Source organism: Brachyhypopomus gauderio, chromosome 10, assembly GCF_052324685.1.
Source record: "Brachyhypopomus gauderio isolate BG-103 chromosome 10, BGAUD_0.2, whole genome shotgun sequence".
Classification (NCBI taxonomy): Eukaryota; Metazoa; Chordata; class Actinopteri; order Gymnotiformes; family Hypopomidae; genus Brachyhypopomus; species Brachyhypopomus gauderio.
This window is the reverse complement of record NC_135220.1, coordinates 11,365,874-11,380,172: the sequence shown is the minus strand read 5'-3', so window position 1 is coordinate 11,380,172 and position 14,299 is coordinate 11,365,874. Positions and strand designations below refer to the sequence as shown.

At 47.5% G+C, this 14,299-nt stretch overlaps 1 protein-coding gene across 6 annotated transcripts; it reads left to right on the top strand.

Annotated features, from left to right (window-relative positions):
• Nucleotides 1–4,440: 4,440 nt before the first annotated feature.
• per1a (period circadian clock 1a) lies at nt 4,441–14,194 on the top strand. Of its 6 annotated transcripts, none has more exons than XM_077019434.1 (20): nt 4,441–4,592; nt 5,625–5,910; nt 6,071–6,318; nt 6,558–6,679; nt 6,789–6,990; nt 7,188–7,376; nt 7,667–7,745; nt 7,843–7,949; nt 8,065–8,218; nt 8,680–8,914; nt 9,083–9,188; nt 9,299–9,440; nt 9,535–9,653; nt 9,815–9,982; nt 10,126–10,446; nt 10,801–11,801; nt 11,966–12,128; nt 12,468–12,651; nt 12,839–12,989; nt 13,078–14,194. In XM_077019434.1, exons 2-20 carry the CDS (start codon nt 5,879–5,881, stop codon nt 13,345–13,347), a joined length of 3,993 nt encoding a protein of 1,330 aa, XP_076875549.1. In that variant the 5' UTR covers nt 4,441–4,592; nt 5,625–5,878; the 3' UTR covers nt 13,348–14,194. The 6 variants fall into 6 exon arrangements, 5 of the variants coding, with proteins under 5 accessions (XP_076875549.1, XP_076875548.1, XP_076875547.1 ...); XM_077019433.1 differs by having other exon boundaries at nt 7,173–7,376; nt 9,535–9,647; nt 10,129–10,446; XM_077019432.1 differs by having other exon boundaries at nt 7,173–7,376; nt 9,535–9,647.
• The last annotated feature ends 105 nt before the right edge of the window (nt 14,195–14,299 follow it).

Genomic DNA, 14,299 nt, shown 5'->3' with positions numbered 1-14,299 from the left:
CACTGAACCGAAAGCCAAGCTATGGTGTTCAAAACTATTTGTATTTAATTTGCTTATGTATTTAATTTGGCCAGGCTTGGAGACAGGACGCTAGATTAGCATTACCCCTGCTCGTCTGGCCTTTCTGGAGGGACTAGGCCGGAAGATCACGGGCAATACAGTCTTAAAAGTCTTTATTTTATTTATTTATGTATTTGTTCTCTTCATTTATTTTTGAATATTAAACAGGACGAAGTACAATGTTAATGGAAATCATTTGAGAACCAGACATACATGGCAACAATTGTAGAGTAAATCTGTCAATGTCTAATTATATTGATGAACATCTTGGGTGTATATATATATATATATATATATATATATATATATATATATATATATATATATATATATATATATATATATGAAATATAAATATACATATATTGGAAAAAATTGCAATTATGACCTGTGTTTATTGTTCCGAGTTAGAAATTAAAATGTGTGTGTGTTTGAAAGCAATGACGAATAAACATAAATGAAATATATGATTAAAAAATGTGTTGTTTATTTTCAAAATGAACTGTATTTTTCTACATTTCCACAGACTGAACATGTGGCAGCCGAAGAATGAAGCTTCCACACATGACCCTGCGTTCATTTGTGGGTCTTGTACATAGAAAACAAGTGGCTTTCATTAGTGAAATCAGGATGGTCGTGGGATTTATACTTGTGTCTGAATGGTTTGTTACATGTTGTGTGTGTGTGTAGCACCGTGCATAACTAGAGACCTAGGGTTGCACCTGCACTACACACTTGAACATTCACCCAACACACCTGGTTCAATATATCAGCTAATAACCAGACCTAATAAGCCACAAAACTGGGTGTATTGGTGCAGGAACTCACTGAAGTGTGTACCACTTACAGGAGTGAAGGTGTGTTTCACAGTTTTGTAATAACACCCAACAGGTACTGATGCTTAGATGAGGTGTGTGAGGAGACAGAGTAATGTAAAGACTGATTATGATCATGATTCAAACTCAGGACAGATGCTGAAAAAAGCCTCTTTAACTCAGAATCAGGTTTATTTGGCCAAATATGTTTGCCCACACAAGGAATTTGGTTTTGGTAGAAATTAAGAAAGCAGTGAGCATATAATTTAGTGCTATGTACAATTTAGAGACAGCTTACTGACAACATCTATAAAGTGCAGAAGTGTAGGAGTGTTATATTGCAAAACAGTGATGCAGTGGTGATATATGCAATGGTGTCAACAGTAATGGCCAACATGTCGGGAAAGAAGTTAAAGAGGTTGTCTGTTATTTATGAGAGTGATGGCACTACGGAAGAAGCTGTTTGTCTGGTGGCTTAAATTCGTTTAACAGTCAAGATAAAATATGTGAGCAAACACCAGGTCACCTTACCATAAATCCATCGTAGCTAGCAAAAAACGCCTTAAATCTAAAAGCATTTTTGTACTGCATATATAAGAGACTCAGGAACAGTTAATAATCCAATGAGTCAAACTTGATATTAAATGCTATTTAATGTTAACAGAGTGGCAGGTTGACACAGATGAAGGGGCGTGGCTTAATAGGAGCATGTAGTGTATGCAGTCAGAATGGCGTGCTCATTACGAATGCTGGTGTCTCCTTCCTCTGGTTACACCGCATTACACGATGAGGCAAGACTTTTAATCCTGATTTTAGTAGGGATTATCCTCATCTGTATCTTTAGTATGGCATGTCCACACCGAATGCAACCCAGACGCTTTGAACATTTGTCCAGAGAACTCCGCACAAACACATCTGACTTTAAATCAAATGCTATCTGTCCACATCCCCTAATCCCTGTTTGTTTATTCAATATCTAAATGATACAGTGATACAGAGAATTGCAATTACATTTTTTCCCACACAGGAATTTTATTTTAGCAACTATTTAATAGCATTTGGGAATGTTATTTATTATCAGCTATATGGTTGTATGAAAACTTATGCAACTTTTTTATTTTTATTAAGGAAAAGAAAGTGATAACTGAGCATAAAGAAGCAGAACACAATCCTCAACCAGAACCATAACAAAATCCAGGACCTGAACCAGAACATGATCTTGGACCAGAACCAGAACTGAATACTGGTGTTTTAATAACACTGCAACTGCTGCTTAATTTAATGAATACAAGAACACATCATAAACCATAACATATGGATTCATCTGGCACTACATCATCTATGAAACCTTCTACAATCCCTCAACAAGCATCTGCAATTCAGGTGAAAGATTTTGAAGATATGTTAAGCTGACTCCTCACCCCCAGAATGACTTATGTATTAGCCACGCAATGATCTCACCCACAGACACACTAGACAGTAGCACTTCAATTAGCACTCATACACATTGCATCCTGTACACCCATACGGTCAAACTGGGATTTATATTGTAGATGTCAACCATGGAAGACTGGGACCTGTTTTTTGTCGGCGTGTTCTGTTGCCCTGTAAACGTTCTTATACTTTGTATATTTGTATATGGGAAGACTGTCAACGAAATTTCGCTATATTCACGTAGGCCTATATTAATTAAAAGACTTTTATGTCTTATGTTTCTCATGTCTGACAATTTTTCCACTGGGTGCTTTTGTCCTTAGTCATTATTGGTGGTTTCGAGATTTGTTTGTACAGATTCATCAAGATCCACTTCAGCTAGAAGCGTGCCAGAGTGTGTTATACTTCACCTAACGTCTGTACATTTTTCTTTACAAATTGAGCACATCATTCCAACTGAGCTGTGGGTCGGTCAGAAGCGGACAGGTCAGGCAGGGGCTTCACCTTCGTGGAAAACAGCAGTGCAACACGCCGAGGTTAAATAAACTACCATTTATTTAAACATTTTCATTTACTCTCACACACTGAAATATTTAAAGCAACTGCACAAATACGTATAGGATGTACAATTCCCATACAATTAGTTAAGTTACAAGCACGGACAGATAATCTAATGTTACTGTTTTCGTCAGTCTGTAGAGTAACTTTATATATTTGCATTGCCAACATGATGAACTCGAGCACAAGACGTTTGCTTACGCGTTGCGTTGCAGTGCAACACATACGGCATTTACAGAAGCAATACACTTCTAATTGCAAATGCTAAATACGAGTTCTTCCAACTTACAGAAACGCTGACGTCTACTCACGCACGCTTTCGGTCCGTGCACTTATAGCCATGTGCAAAGACTCTTATCTCGCGCCGTGCTTCTCGTGCACGTTTGAGGAGCTCTGACATGACGTCACCCTCTCGCGCTGTATGAGAGGCAGCGCCTCCTGCTGGCCGCTCTCAGCGACGCGGGGCAAATCCCTGCCGCAGGAAACTGTTCCTAGCAAGCGGATAAAAAAACGAGTGAAGTGACAGTGATTGTCTTCACTCGCGCATACACAGTTAAAAGTTACTCCAGACTATAGGAGGCCAATTTATGAAGTGGATTACATAGTAGCATAACTCGCATAAGATTTCCAATTAATTGTTACTAAACAGACAACGGCTACACATTTTTTTATCGATAACTACCTCCCATGTACATTTTTAGATATCCTGTCGCAACTAATCAATACTTGTTTACAATACTTGTCAAGCTTACTAGCAATAATAACAATTGTAATAATTGTAGTTACCATAAACGAAACCATATACAGTACTCCTGTCTTACAACGTGGATAATGTACTGACATCACGCGGTTAAAACATTCGCCGTGACGCGACGTAGAATTCATGAAGGTAAAAATAGGCACGCGCTTTATTCCGCTGTCGCGAGCGCTGTCGCGCGCTGCCATGCCGGGATCTGGGGGCTCTTAGACTGGCGAGAGGCCCAAACGCTTAACCTCTGTCCTCATTTCACCTCTGGTCCACTTCATTTTGTGCGTTTATGAAATTATTAGTTTACTCGAATCAACATTTACGTTAAATACATTTATCCTAAATAAATTGCATGCTCTGTTTTCCTGAACACTGAACACTTCTGCAATCATTTATTTCAGAACTTAATGTCTATTCTGTCCTGCACCCACAGAGTGCTTATGTGCCTAATCTGATATTTGATACCACCCTGAAATATGTAGCCCAAAGCTATATATATAATTTAATATATTCTAGATATCGAATAAGTAGGGTTAGATTATTTTATTACAGCAATTGTGTTTCATGATAAATCTGTATGACGGTAAGCCTGCGGTGTCCACTAGCCGCCTTTTTACGGAAATGAGAGATGTGGTCGAAAAAGAACATAGTGTTCTCTCACTTAACAGGAAAGTACACGAGGAGCGGCGTTACAACGTGACACAAGAGCCCCGTGCCGAAAAAAAAGATCTTACCGTCCAATCACAGATCTAGGTTTGGGAACATGGGCGTGGTCTTATCTGGTTGGGCGGGGATGTTATCATTCAATAGCCAATGACAGCGCATGGTGCGCTGTCCTTCTGGAATAATGTGTCCTCTTTCTGTTGACTGTCCTAGTAGACTTGTGGACTTGAACTTGATTCATGCCGCTGGACAGCGTTGGCGCACAATTACGGATTTTTTTAAACACCCTTATAAATTTGCAATCACTAACAAAGGTAATAAGAACATTTATTCATAATCCAGTTGTATCTAATGGGATAGTTAAGAAACAATAGAAAATTCAGCAAGATATAGAGCAGAAGTTTTAGTTCCGTACATTAAGCCAGGTTACGTTACTGTAGGGGATCTTTTGCTGTTTCGCTGTGACTTTGTCGGGTTTTCTACTATAACGATTAGCCACAGTTATTCTGGCTTCTGGTGATTATAGGCGATTAGCTACTTGATGCGCACCTCACTGCGAGCTCATGCTGGCGCACATTCACTGCGTGATTCGGATGCTTCAGAACTAGTTTCATTACTAGCTAATTATTCATCTGTGTTCCCGACAGGCCGGTTAGACATTTAAATACCATCGGAGTGTTTTGAATTTAAAATGCATTAATGTTGGGGATACAGCAGGCAGTTGGTGTTGCTGAACTGCATACGCTAATCGTTACATTCTTTATTACATTTACAAATATTTTTAATCATTAGGCTACAGTATTTAACGAATCACACATCTCGACCTCCAGCTATACTAAAACGAGTAAATTGTAAAATGAAACCACATTGCTGCTTTGCGAGCTTTTAAATTCAAGCTGATTTTTCTGGTGTCTGTTGGGAGAACTCTCTTCCAATTACGTTTTCTTTGACAGGACTGCACACATTGGATAACTTTGACAGTTTTAGTCGCCAGTCAGCCGTTAACAGTTTCTCATGTTTAAATGTAGACTGCAGAAGAGTAGGTTTGTAACAGCGAGCCGTAACAGAAAGACTACATTTCTACTCTATTCTTTTTATTTCCTTGTGGGTGCATAAAGCAATTCAAAAATTAAGAAAAGCTAGAGAACTTGAAGAGAAGCTGCAAGTCACAGGCTGATAAATGCGAGTGTTATGAGTGTTCAACGTGACTGATAAATGTGAGACGAATGTTCCTCATGTCCACTGTGACTGGTGCTTGATCACACAGTCTCCAATGGTGCCCAGGCCAGGAGCAGCCCCCCCAACACAGTTTGACAAGTTTTGTTATTTATGATCTTAACTTGAAGATCCCTGTCAGCGTGGTTCAAAGAGAGAGGAAAGGAGCCGCCGAAGACCCGGAGACGCTGCACTGGCTCCTCCGGATTGATTGACAGGTCTTTAGCCAATCGAAGTGGGAGAAGGTTCCAGGCTGGCGCAGCCTTCGCACTTGTACGACACAGATGCCAACTCCAGCGGGAACGACTCCGCTGAGAGACTGTGTTGTGGCCATGCGGGACGGGAGACCTCCGCCTGCAGCTCCCCCAATGAGAAAGACTCCGCCATGGAGACCACAGAGACCACGGAGAGCAAGAGGTACCCGTCCAATCGGAAACCCCCACCAATGACACCTGCACATCTCCCGCACCTCTTCCTCATCTGCGACTTTAAAGTATTTCATAGAACACGCGTGTTTTTAAATAACTGTGGAGTCATTATGTGGGGTTCAATCATGCCACTTGCGTTTTTCCTCCAGTTCCCACAGTCCATCTCCGCCCAGCAGCTCGGCCGCCTTCAGCCTGATGAGTGGCGGCTCCGAGCAGGACCAGCCGTCCACCAGCGGCTGCAGCAGCGAGCGCCCCGCCCGCCTGCAGACGCAGAAGGAGCTGCTCAGGGCACTGCGGGAGCTGAAGGTGCGCGTGCCCGCCGACCAGCGGACCAAGGGCCGCTCCAGCACGCTGGCATCCCTGCAGTACGCCCTGAAGTGCGTCAGACAAGTGCGGGGTGAGTGTGTGCAGCAGGACCTCTGGACATGACAGGAAGGAGATCGGGAACGTTTCCTCACTGCCATCACTCAAAAATTGCTCATTAGGGGCTGGGCCCAGATTTCTGCCAAGCTTCATAGTGATAAAGTCTTTTGTGGGAAGCTGAAATGAACAGTAACAGATGTATGGATGTGGACTGTGCCTTGGTGTGAATGTGCGTAACCTTTGGTGGGTGTGGCCTGTACTGTAATTTTGCAGCCAATCAGGAGTATTATCACCAGTGGAGCATTGATGAGAACCATGGATGCTGCTTGGACTTGTCCACGTTCACCATCGAAGAACTGGACAACATCACTTCCGAGTACACACTACAGAACACTGTACGACACACCATACAATCACTCCATCAACATTTCCAGAAGAAATGTCACACATTATGCTCAAGATAGTTTTTTTTCTCTTATTCTCTCACCCTGTCTCCATTTGTAGGATACATTTTCTGTGGCTGTATCTTTCCTGTCTGGGAAGGTGGTGTACATCTCTCCTCAAGCGTCGTCTCTGCTGCGTTGTAAGCCGGAGAGGCTGCAGGGGGCGCTGTTCTCGGAGCTCCTGGCCCCTCAGGACGTCAGGACCTTCTTCAGTGGCACAGCCCCCTGCAGTCTGCCCCGCTGGGCCTCCTGCACCCGTGCTGGTAAGCAGGGGTCATTAGCAAATAGACAGGCCAACACCAACAGCTAGCTGCCAGCACTCTTGATAGAGTGGTTAGTTACTCAAGTGCAGAGCTCCGTCTCTGTTGACACCGCTTTTAGTGTCCATAAAAGAAAGATAATATGGAAAGAACAAGATGGAAAACTAAACAGTAACTGGATTAAGGTCTTGTTGGGGCAGGCTCGGCGGACTGCGCCCAGGAGAAGCCCATGTTCTGTCGCCTGAGCGGGGGGAGGGAGAGTACCGGAGAAACGAAGTACTGTCCGTTCCGCCTTACTCCTTACCAGCTCAGCCTGCGCGATTCGGACGCCTCTCAGCCCGAGCCCTGCTGCCTGCTCAACGCAGAGAGGGTCCACTCCGGCTACGAAGGTGAGAGGCAGCTCCCTTCCCCAGAGCGGGACACGCACAGATCGGTCCCTTTATCTGTGAGTACTGACGATCGCAAGTGTGTTCTGCTACTGAGAGTGGGAGGAGTGTTTTCACGGGCTTGTAGAGGGCTTGTTAGAAGGGTGACTCTCGCTTCCTGGGACTTGTAGTCCTTGTTTCTTTTAATCATGCGCACTGTGTGTCTCAGATTTTGTTGTAATGAAGTAGCCTATCTGCTCGCTGTGAGATGTTCTCACCACCTTGCTGAAAGTCTTTTTTTGGATCTTCTCCAGCACCACGTATCCCAACAGACAAGAGGATCTTCACCACCAGCCACACCCCGAACTGCATGTTCCAGGAGGTCGATGAGAGGTGATCTGGGCCTTGGCTATGCTAAAGTTGCTAGGCTGAGCTCATGTTTGGAAGTGGTTGCTTCGGTAATAGTTGCTAACGTTTTGTCTGTTTTCAGAGCTGTGCCGTTGCTGGGGTACTTGCCGCAGGACTTGATCGGGACCCCTTTGCTCTTGTATCTCCATCCAGACGACAGGTCCCTCATGGTGGACATTCACAAGAAAAGTAAGCTTCACACCCTGTATGTTGTGATCTGGGCGGCACGGAGACAGCCAGTGTTCCCAGTGCTCCCAGTGTCCTTGTAGAGTTAGTGGTGATTAGGTGATTGTGTGTCTTCCAGTTGTTAAGTACGCTGGTAAGCCCTTCGAACACTCCCCCCTGCGCATGTGTGTACGAAGCGGCGAGTATGTCACCATGGACACCAGCTGGTCTTCCTTCATCAACCCCTGGAGCAGGAAAGTGTCCTTCATTGTCGGACGCCACAAAGTCCGAACGTGAGTGACCAACCGTCTCCTAAATCTCAGAATTCACCAGTACCCTGTTTAACTCAGAATTCAGTACTATTCTAGACGTCCCACAATTCAACACTGACCTCATCGTACTCACCTCAGAATTAATCGAATAACGATCATTTTATCGTAAACAGAGCAAACAACCTTTGATTTAGCAGTGGTTGCCACATCTTGGAGATCTGCATGTTCAAAAGCAGGAGGCTGGTGTAATGTGTCCACTCTTCCTAGAAACATTTTCACATGACTGACACTGAACACCAGCCAGCGAGGCACAAAGCCAGTGTTGCTGTGCAGATTTAGCAGTGTTATCACTTTCACAGGTCTGTACTTGGCAGCAGACCCCTTAGCCTTTAGCCCTTAGCCCTTAGCCTTTAGCAATTAGCCGTTAGCCATTAGCCTTTAGCCGTTAGCCTTTAGCCTGAGCGCTGTGCTGCACCCTTCAGGAGTCCCTTGAACGAGGACGTGTTCACGGCGGCCACAGAGGGTGTGGTGAGGGCCATGTCCCCAGAGGTGGCCCAGCTCAGCGAGCAGATCCACCGGCTCCTGGTGCCGCCTGTCCACGGCAGCTGCCCTCTGACCTACAGCAGTGTGGGGAGCAGCGGTTCCCAGCAGCTCCAGGCCAGCGGAACGGACTCCAGCGACGCCGCCCCGGCCAAGGAGACCCCGCACACTGGCAGAGTGAGGACCACAGCACAGACCACAGGGTCACACACACACACGCACACGCACGCGCACGCGCACACGCACACACGCACACACGCACACACACACACAGTTTAGGATTTCTGTGTGCTGTATGTGTGTTGATGTGTTGACCTCCTCTTCCCTTCCTGTCTGCTCTTTCAGAACTTCCCACACATGTGTGAGAATGTGCATATGGTACAGAACAGTGGAGAGCAGGTCTTCGCAGGCTCCCGAAACAAGGCCACGCCCCACAAAACCACACGCTCAGGTAAAACTAGCAGGAACACGCAAGCCATCCACTGGTGACACTCCTGGATTGCTTTCCAGTCATGAGCTCAGAGCCACTGTTGATGTTCTGATAAGAACTTTTCCATTTAGGAGATATGGTGATCCCTGCTGGTCCAGAGAGCACTTCCAAAGACAGCCAGCAGATGGCGACTCCTAGCCCCAAATCACCAGGAAAAGGGCTCCCTGTGCCCTACTCATACCATCAGATCAACTGCCTGGACAGCATAATCCGGTATGTGTGTGTGAGTCCGTGGAAGCTGCTCAGTTGGTGGCTGTAAGCTTCCCCCAGCCGTGACGCTGTGTTTTGGGGCTCGGCGGTGTCTCAGGTACCTGGAGAGCTGTAACGGTCCCAGCACGGTGAAGAGGAAGTGTGTCTCCTCATCCTGCACCACCTCCTCCACGTCTGACGACGGCAAACACAGAAGAGCAGCAGGAGTAGGTAAAGGTAATTTGACATGCTGCCGGCTCCACGTGCATGTACACACACACACACACACACACACACACACACACACACACACACACACACACACACACATACATATGTAGTCTCATACACACTTATTAGTGAATGATGATTGGTCTCATTTCCTGTTCTGGCAATAGACATGATGGACACCCTGGAGGTCGGTGAGGAGTCAAAGGTCGTCGCCACGAAGCCCACTCACCCTCTGACCCCCCTGGCCCTGCATTATAAGGCTGAGAGCGTGGTGTCCCAGTGTAGCTTCAGCAGCACCATCGTCCATGTGGGGGACAAGAAGCCTCCAGAATCAGGTAAACCCACACCTCCACCCGTACCTCCACCCACACCTGTGTACAGGAGTGTACATCCGAGTGTACATAACAGTGTAACAGAGTGTACATTAGTGTGTACAGGAGTGTACATTAAAGCACTTTATGTTCTTCTGTTTCTTAAGCAGACATTATTATGATGGAGGACTCCCCGATCAACCCCTCCCCTGTGCCCCACGCCACAGCTCCTCAGAACTGCACCACACCGCTGCCTACAGGGGCGACCCCACAGACGTCCGTCCCCACCAGCAAAACGGCCTCACAAGCTGAGGGCAGGAGAGGGGGCGGCGGCCTCCCCCGATTGGGCCTCACCAAGGAGGTGCTGTCCAATCACACTCAGCGCGAGGAGCAGGCCTTTCTCAGTCGGTTCTCAGAGCTCAGCCAGCTGTGCCTGATCCAACCCAGCTCGCCTCCACGCAGGCACACAGCCATGTCCGGGGTCAAAGGTAACGGCCACTACCCACGCTCCTCTGGGACTTACTTACAAGCATGGATGATGTCCAGTGACAGATTGAATAATATAAGATAGAATAGATAGAATATTCTAGAGACACATGCAAGGGTCGAAGGCCTTTTTAAAGGTTCTAGACACGTGCAGGAGTTCAAGGTCTTTTTGGAGGTTCTAGACACACACACACAGGTTAATGGATTTTTTAACCGTTATATGCACAGGTTGAAGGTCTTCAGTGAACCTCACAGCTGATGACTTATGTTAGTGCTATGCTGTTGCAAAAGGGACCATAACACATTCATCTTCGAATATTAAAGCATCTTTTTTTTTTTTTTTTTGCAAAATTTAGGTGTCCGTAGCACCCAGGACTACCCAGCAGGTGGCGGTAGTGGGCGACGGCGGGGCAGAAGAGGTAAAAGAATCAAGCAGCAGTCCAAGGGCCCCTTGCCCAACGCCCAGTCACTGCCCACGCCGGCATCCGCAGCAGAGGGGCCCGGAGCCTCTCCTTTCCCCAACAACCAGCACATGTACGTGGGACCTCAGACCGCCACCTCCTCCTGGGCCTCCGTCAGCTCGCAGCCTCACGCTCCACCCATCACAGCCTCTTATCCTCCAGGCTGCCTGCCCTTCTTCCCCCTCTGCCCAACCTTCCCTGTGCCCTCCATGGACGTTGACCCCAGGATGCAGCTGGGTGGTCCGGACGCCCAGCTGGGCCCCAGGTTCCCCGTGCAGGCCTCCCAGATCCTGCCCACCGCGGCTGCTCCTCCGGTGATGGCCTTCATCTTGCCCGGCTGCATGTTCCCGCAGCTCGGCGCCGTGAGTTCACAGCTCGGCGTGTCTGTACAGCAGCTCGGGCAGAACGGACCCGGTCCCGCCCTGCTCGGCCACCCGCCAGCCCAGTTTAGCCCCGTGTTGGGTCAGATTGCCCCGGACGCTGTCCCGTTTAACTCTGCCGTGGGGCAGTTCAACCCTCTACCCTCCCAGCTCAATCCTGCCCCCTCTCAGTTAGGCGTGCCACTGCAGTCCTACAACCACAACAGCATTTTTGGGTTCCAGAACCGAGCTCCTGAAGGCCTGAACCCTGCTACAGCCATCCCTCCCCCTCCCCCTGCCCCTCCCCCTCGAGGCCCCTCCCGTTCCAGCACCCCTCAATCCACCAATCAGCTGGTGGAACACGAGGGGGCGGGGTCTCCTCTCTTCAACTCCCGGTGTTCCTCTCCTCTGAACCTGCTACAGCTGGAGGAGTTCCCAAGCAACCGCACGGATGTGACACAGCAGACTCCGCCCCCTGGGGGATGCATCGCTCAAGGAGCTCAGACCTCCGTCACCTGCAGCAGCTCCAAGGATAATGTGAGTCGGGATGTTTTGGCCTGGAGAAAGTATTTTGTTTTTAGTTTAACTTAATTGTCTTTGTTCTGTTTTATTTTTCTTGAGCAACACTGTGTGGATATTTACATTTTCCACCAAAATTGACGTTTACCTGGTCTTCCTGTTCCTCTTCTGTTATGTCCCAGACTGAGGTGAACGGGTCTAATCAGGACGCCATGTCCACCTCGAGCGATCTGCTGGACCTGCTGCTCCAAGAGGACTCTCGTTCCGGTGCTAGTTCGGCTGCCTCGGGCTTCGGGTCCTCTGGTTCGGGCTCTCATGGCTGCAGCACGACGGGGAGCGGCACGAGTGAGTCCGCCCGCCGTGGTCCAGCCGCCGTGGTGTGTTAGCAGGTTATGAATATTCACCAATCACCACCCCACGTCAGTGATGCCAGGGGCCCAGTGGACACATATGTGTGTGTGACCATGTCTAACATCTTCACTCACACTGATCTACGTATCAGTTATTTTCCTGGAACGCCCTAAAATAAGCATTACGTTGATGTTTCCTGGAGAATGGTCACTGTTTAGACAGATTTACACCCAACACTTCATTACTTACCAGTTTCTGTCTATTATTTATGAACTGTTGAATTGATTTGGACCGGAATACAAATGTTTTCCTTATGACCATTTTCAAACCCAGGAAGCAGTAACACCAGCAAGTACTTTGGAAGTGTGGAGTCATCGGAGAACGACCATGGCCACAAAGCATTATGGGGCAGCGCAGGAGAGGAGCGTCTCATGAAGTACGTCCTGCAGGACCCTGTCTGGCTCTCCATGGCCAACACGGACGAGAAAGTGATGATGACATACCAGCTGCCCAGCAGGTGATGATGGGCTCCAGGGTCTGGGGTTGAGGACCAGCGTCAGTGTGGTGCATGTCTGTGTCAGTGGAGACCTTCAGCTCGGAGTGTTTGGAGACCTTGATAGGGTGTTAGGGTGTGTGTGTCTGTTTATGTGTATGCAGCTGCATTTGAACGTGTGCGTGTGTGTGTGTGTGTGTTTGTGTTGCAGGGACCGGGACACGGTGTTGCAGGAGGACAGGGAGGTTCTGAAGCTCGTGCACATGCAGCAGCCCCAGTTCACGGAGGATCAGTGCAGGGAGTTGAGCGAAGTTCACCCCTGGCTACACAACGGGCTCCTCCCCACCTCCGTCAGCCTCTCGGTCAGCAGACAGACACCCTGTCAGACAGACACCATCACTAGTGTTACTGAATGAAAGTCTCACTCTCTGACCCATTGGTCTCTCCCAGGCCTGCAGGGGGTGTGGCTCCCCGACTGAGGCGGCCCCGGCCCCGCCCTTCGACCTCGACCTCACTGAGATGGATTTTTCCGGAGACCTTCAGGAGGGCGATATCCCTGCGGGAATGCTGGCAGACACCGTCGTCCCGGACAGCCCGGAGTCCACGGAGACGGCGTGGAGGCGAGGTGAGGACTGTCAGCCAGAGGTCGGCCCTCAGCACAAGGCCTGTGGGGAAGCTGAGGTCACCTCCACGGGCGAGATGCAGTGTCGTGAGCCATGATTGGCCGATGTGGGCCGCAGGCTGCTCTGGATTGGCTCGCTGCAAACACCACAACACTGTTGCTTGATTGAACAGCAGACAATGAAATCCATGCACTCCATTCTATAAGAACACAGAAAGAGTAATTTGTAAGTTTTCTGTTCAGAAGTTATTAATTCTTGTGCCATGTTTGATTCTGTGGTTTATTCTAATAATTGTAAGTGCCAAAGACCTGGTTTATTGTTCAAAATAAGTAGAGTTGAAAGTAAACTATGCAGGAACAGATGAACTGGGTGCCTGACCAAAGCCTGTTTTACTGTGTTCATTCTGCTCTGGTTTGTCTGGGTGAAATGACGCAGTTTGTAATGTTTTATATTTCTGCATATTGTGACTGTACTTGTTTGTCTGTTTTTTGACAAAAGGAGACAAACTAAAAGCTTCCAATTTATAAGGAGCTCACCTGGCCGTTCCTATGGTAACGCAGCCATCTAATTGGAGATACAAGTAACTGCATCTCCAGGTAAAGGGAAAAACCAAACCAAACCAAATCCCAGCGTACCCCGAGATCCAGAGCGGTTTCCAAACTTGCTTTGGCTAATTTTAAGAGCTGTTTGCTTTTGTTGAGTTTATTTCCTCCTCAGGGTTTGTCTGCTGGGGACCTCTTCTAAGCTTGCCTTGCTAAGCAATCTGTTTACAGCAGACTAGAGTTTTTGTATTTAAAGGGATGAGTTTTTTGTGCCATATCTCTTCTGTTTGTCAACAGGATGCATGCAAATCAGTGTTTCACTAAAGCTGCACTGGAATTGATTTATCATACATGTTTCACTAATAAATGCCAATGATGAAAATAAACATTTTTGTGTCTGTTCTCGTGGTGTTATTTCTGCTAACAGAGCGAGTTACAGTGGTTGTCACAGTTATTCGGTGATTAACTGTGTCCTTGTCTGGTAGCTGTGATGTCTGCATGGTGCTC

Coding starts and splice junctions, on each gene's coding strand:
- per1a (XM_077019430.1), top strand. CDS start 5,879: ATGGAGACCACAGAGACCACGGAGAGCAAGAG. Junction 7,950..8,064: donor GGTGGACATTCACAAGAAAA/GTAAGCTTCACA, acceptor TGTGTCTTCCAG/TTGTTAAGTACGCTGGTAAG. Junction 9,983..10,125: donor CAAGAAGCCTCCAGAATCAG/GTAAACCCACAC, acceptor CTGTTTCTTAAG/CAGACATTATTATGATGGAG.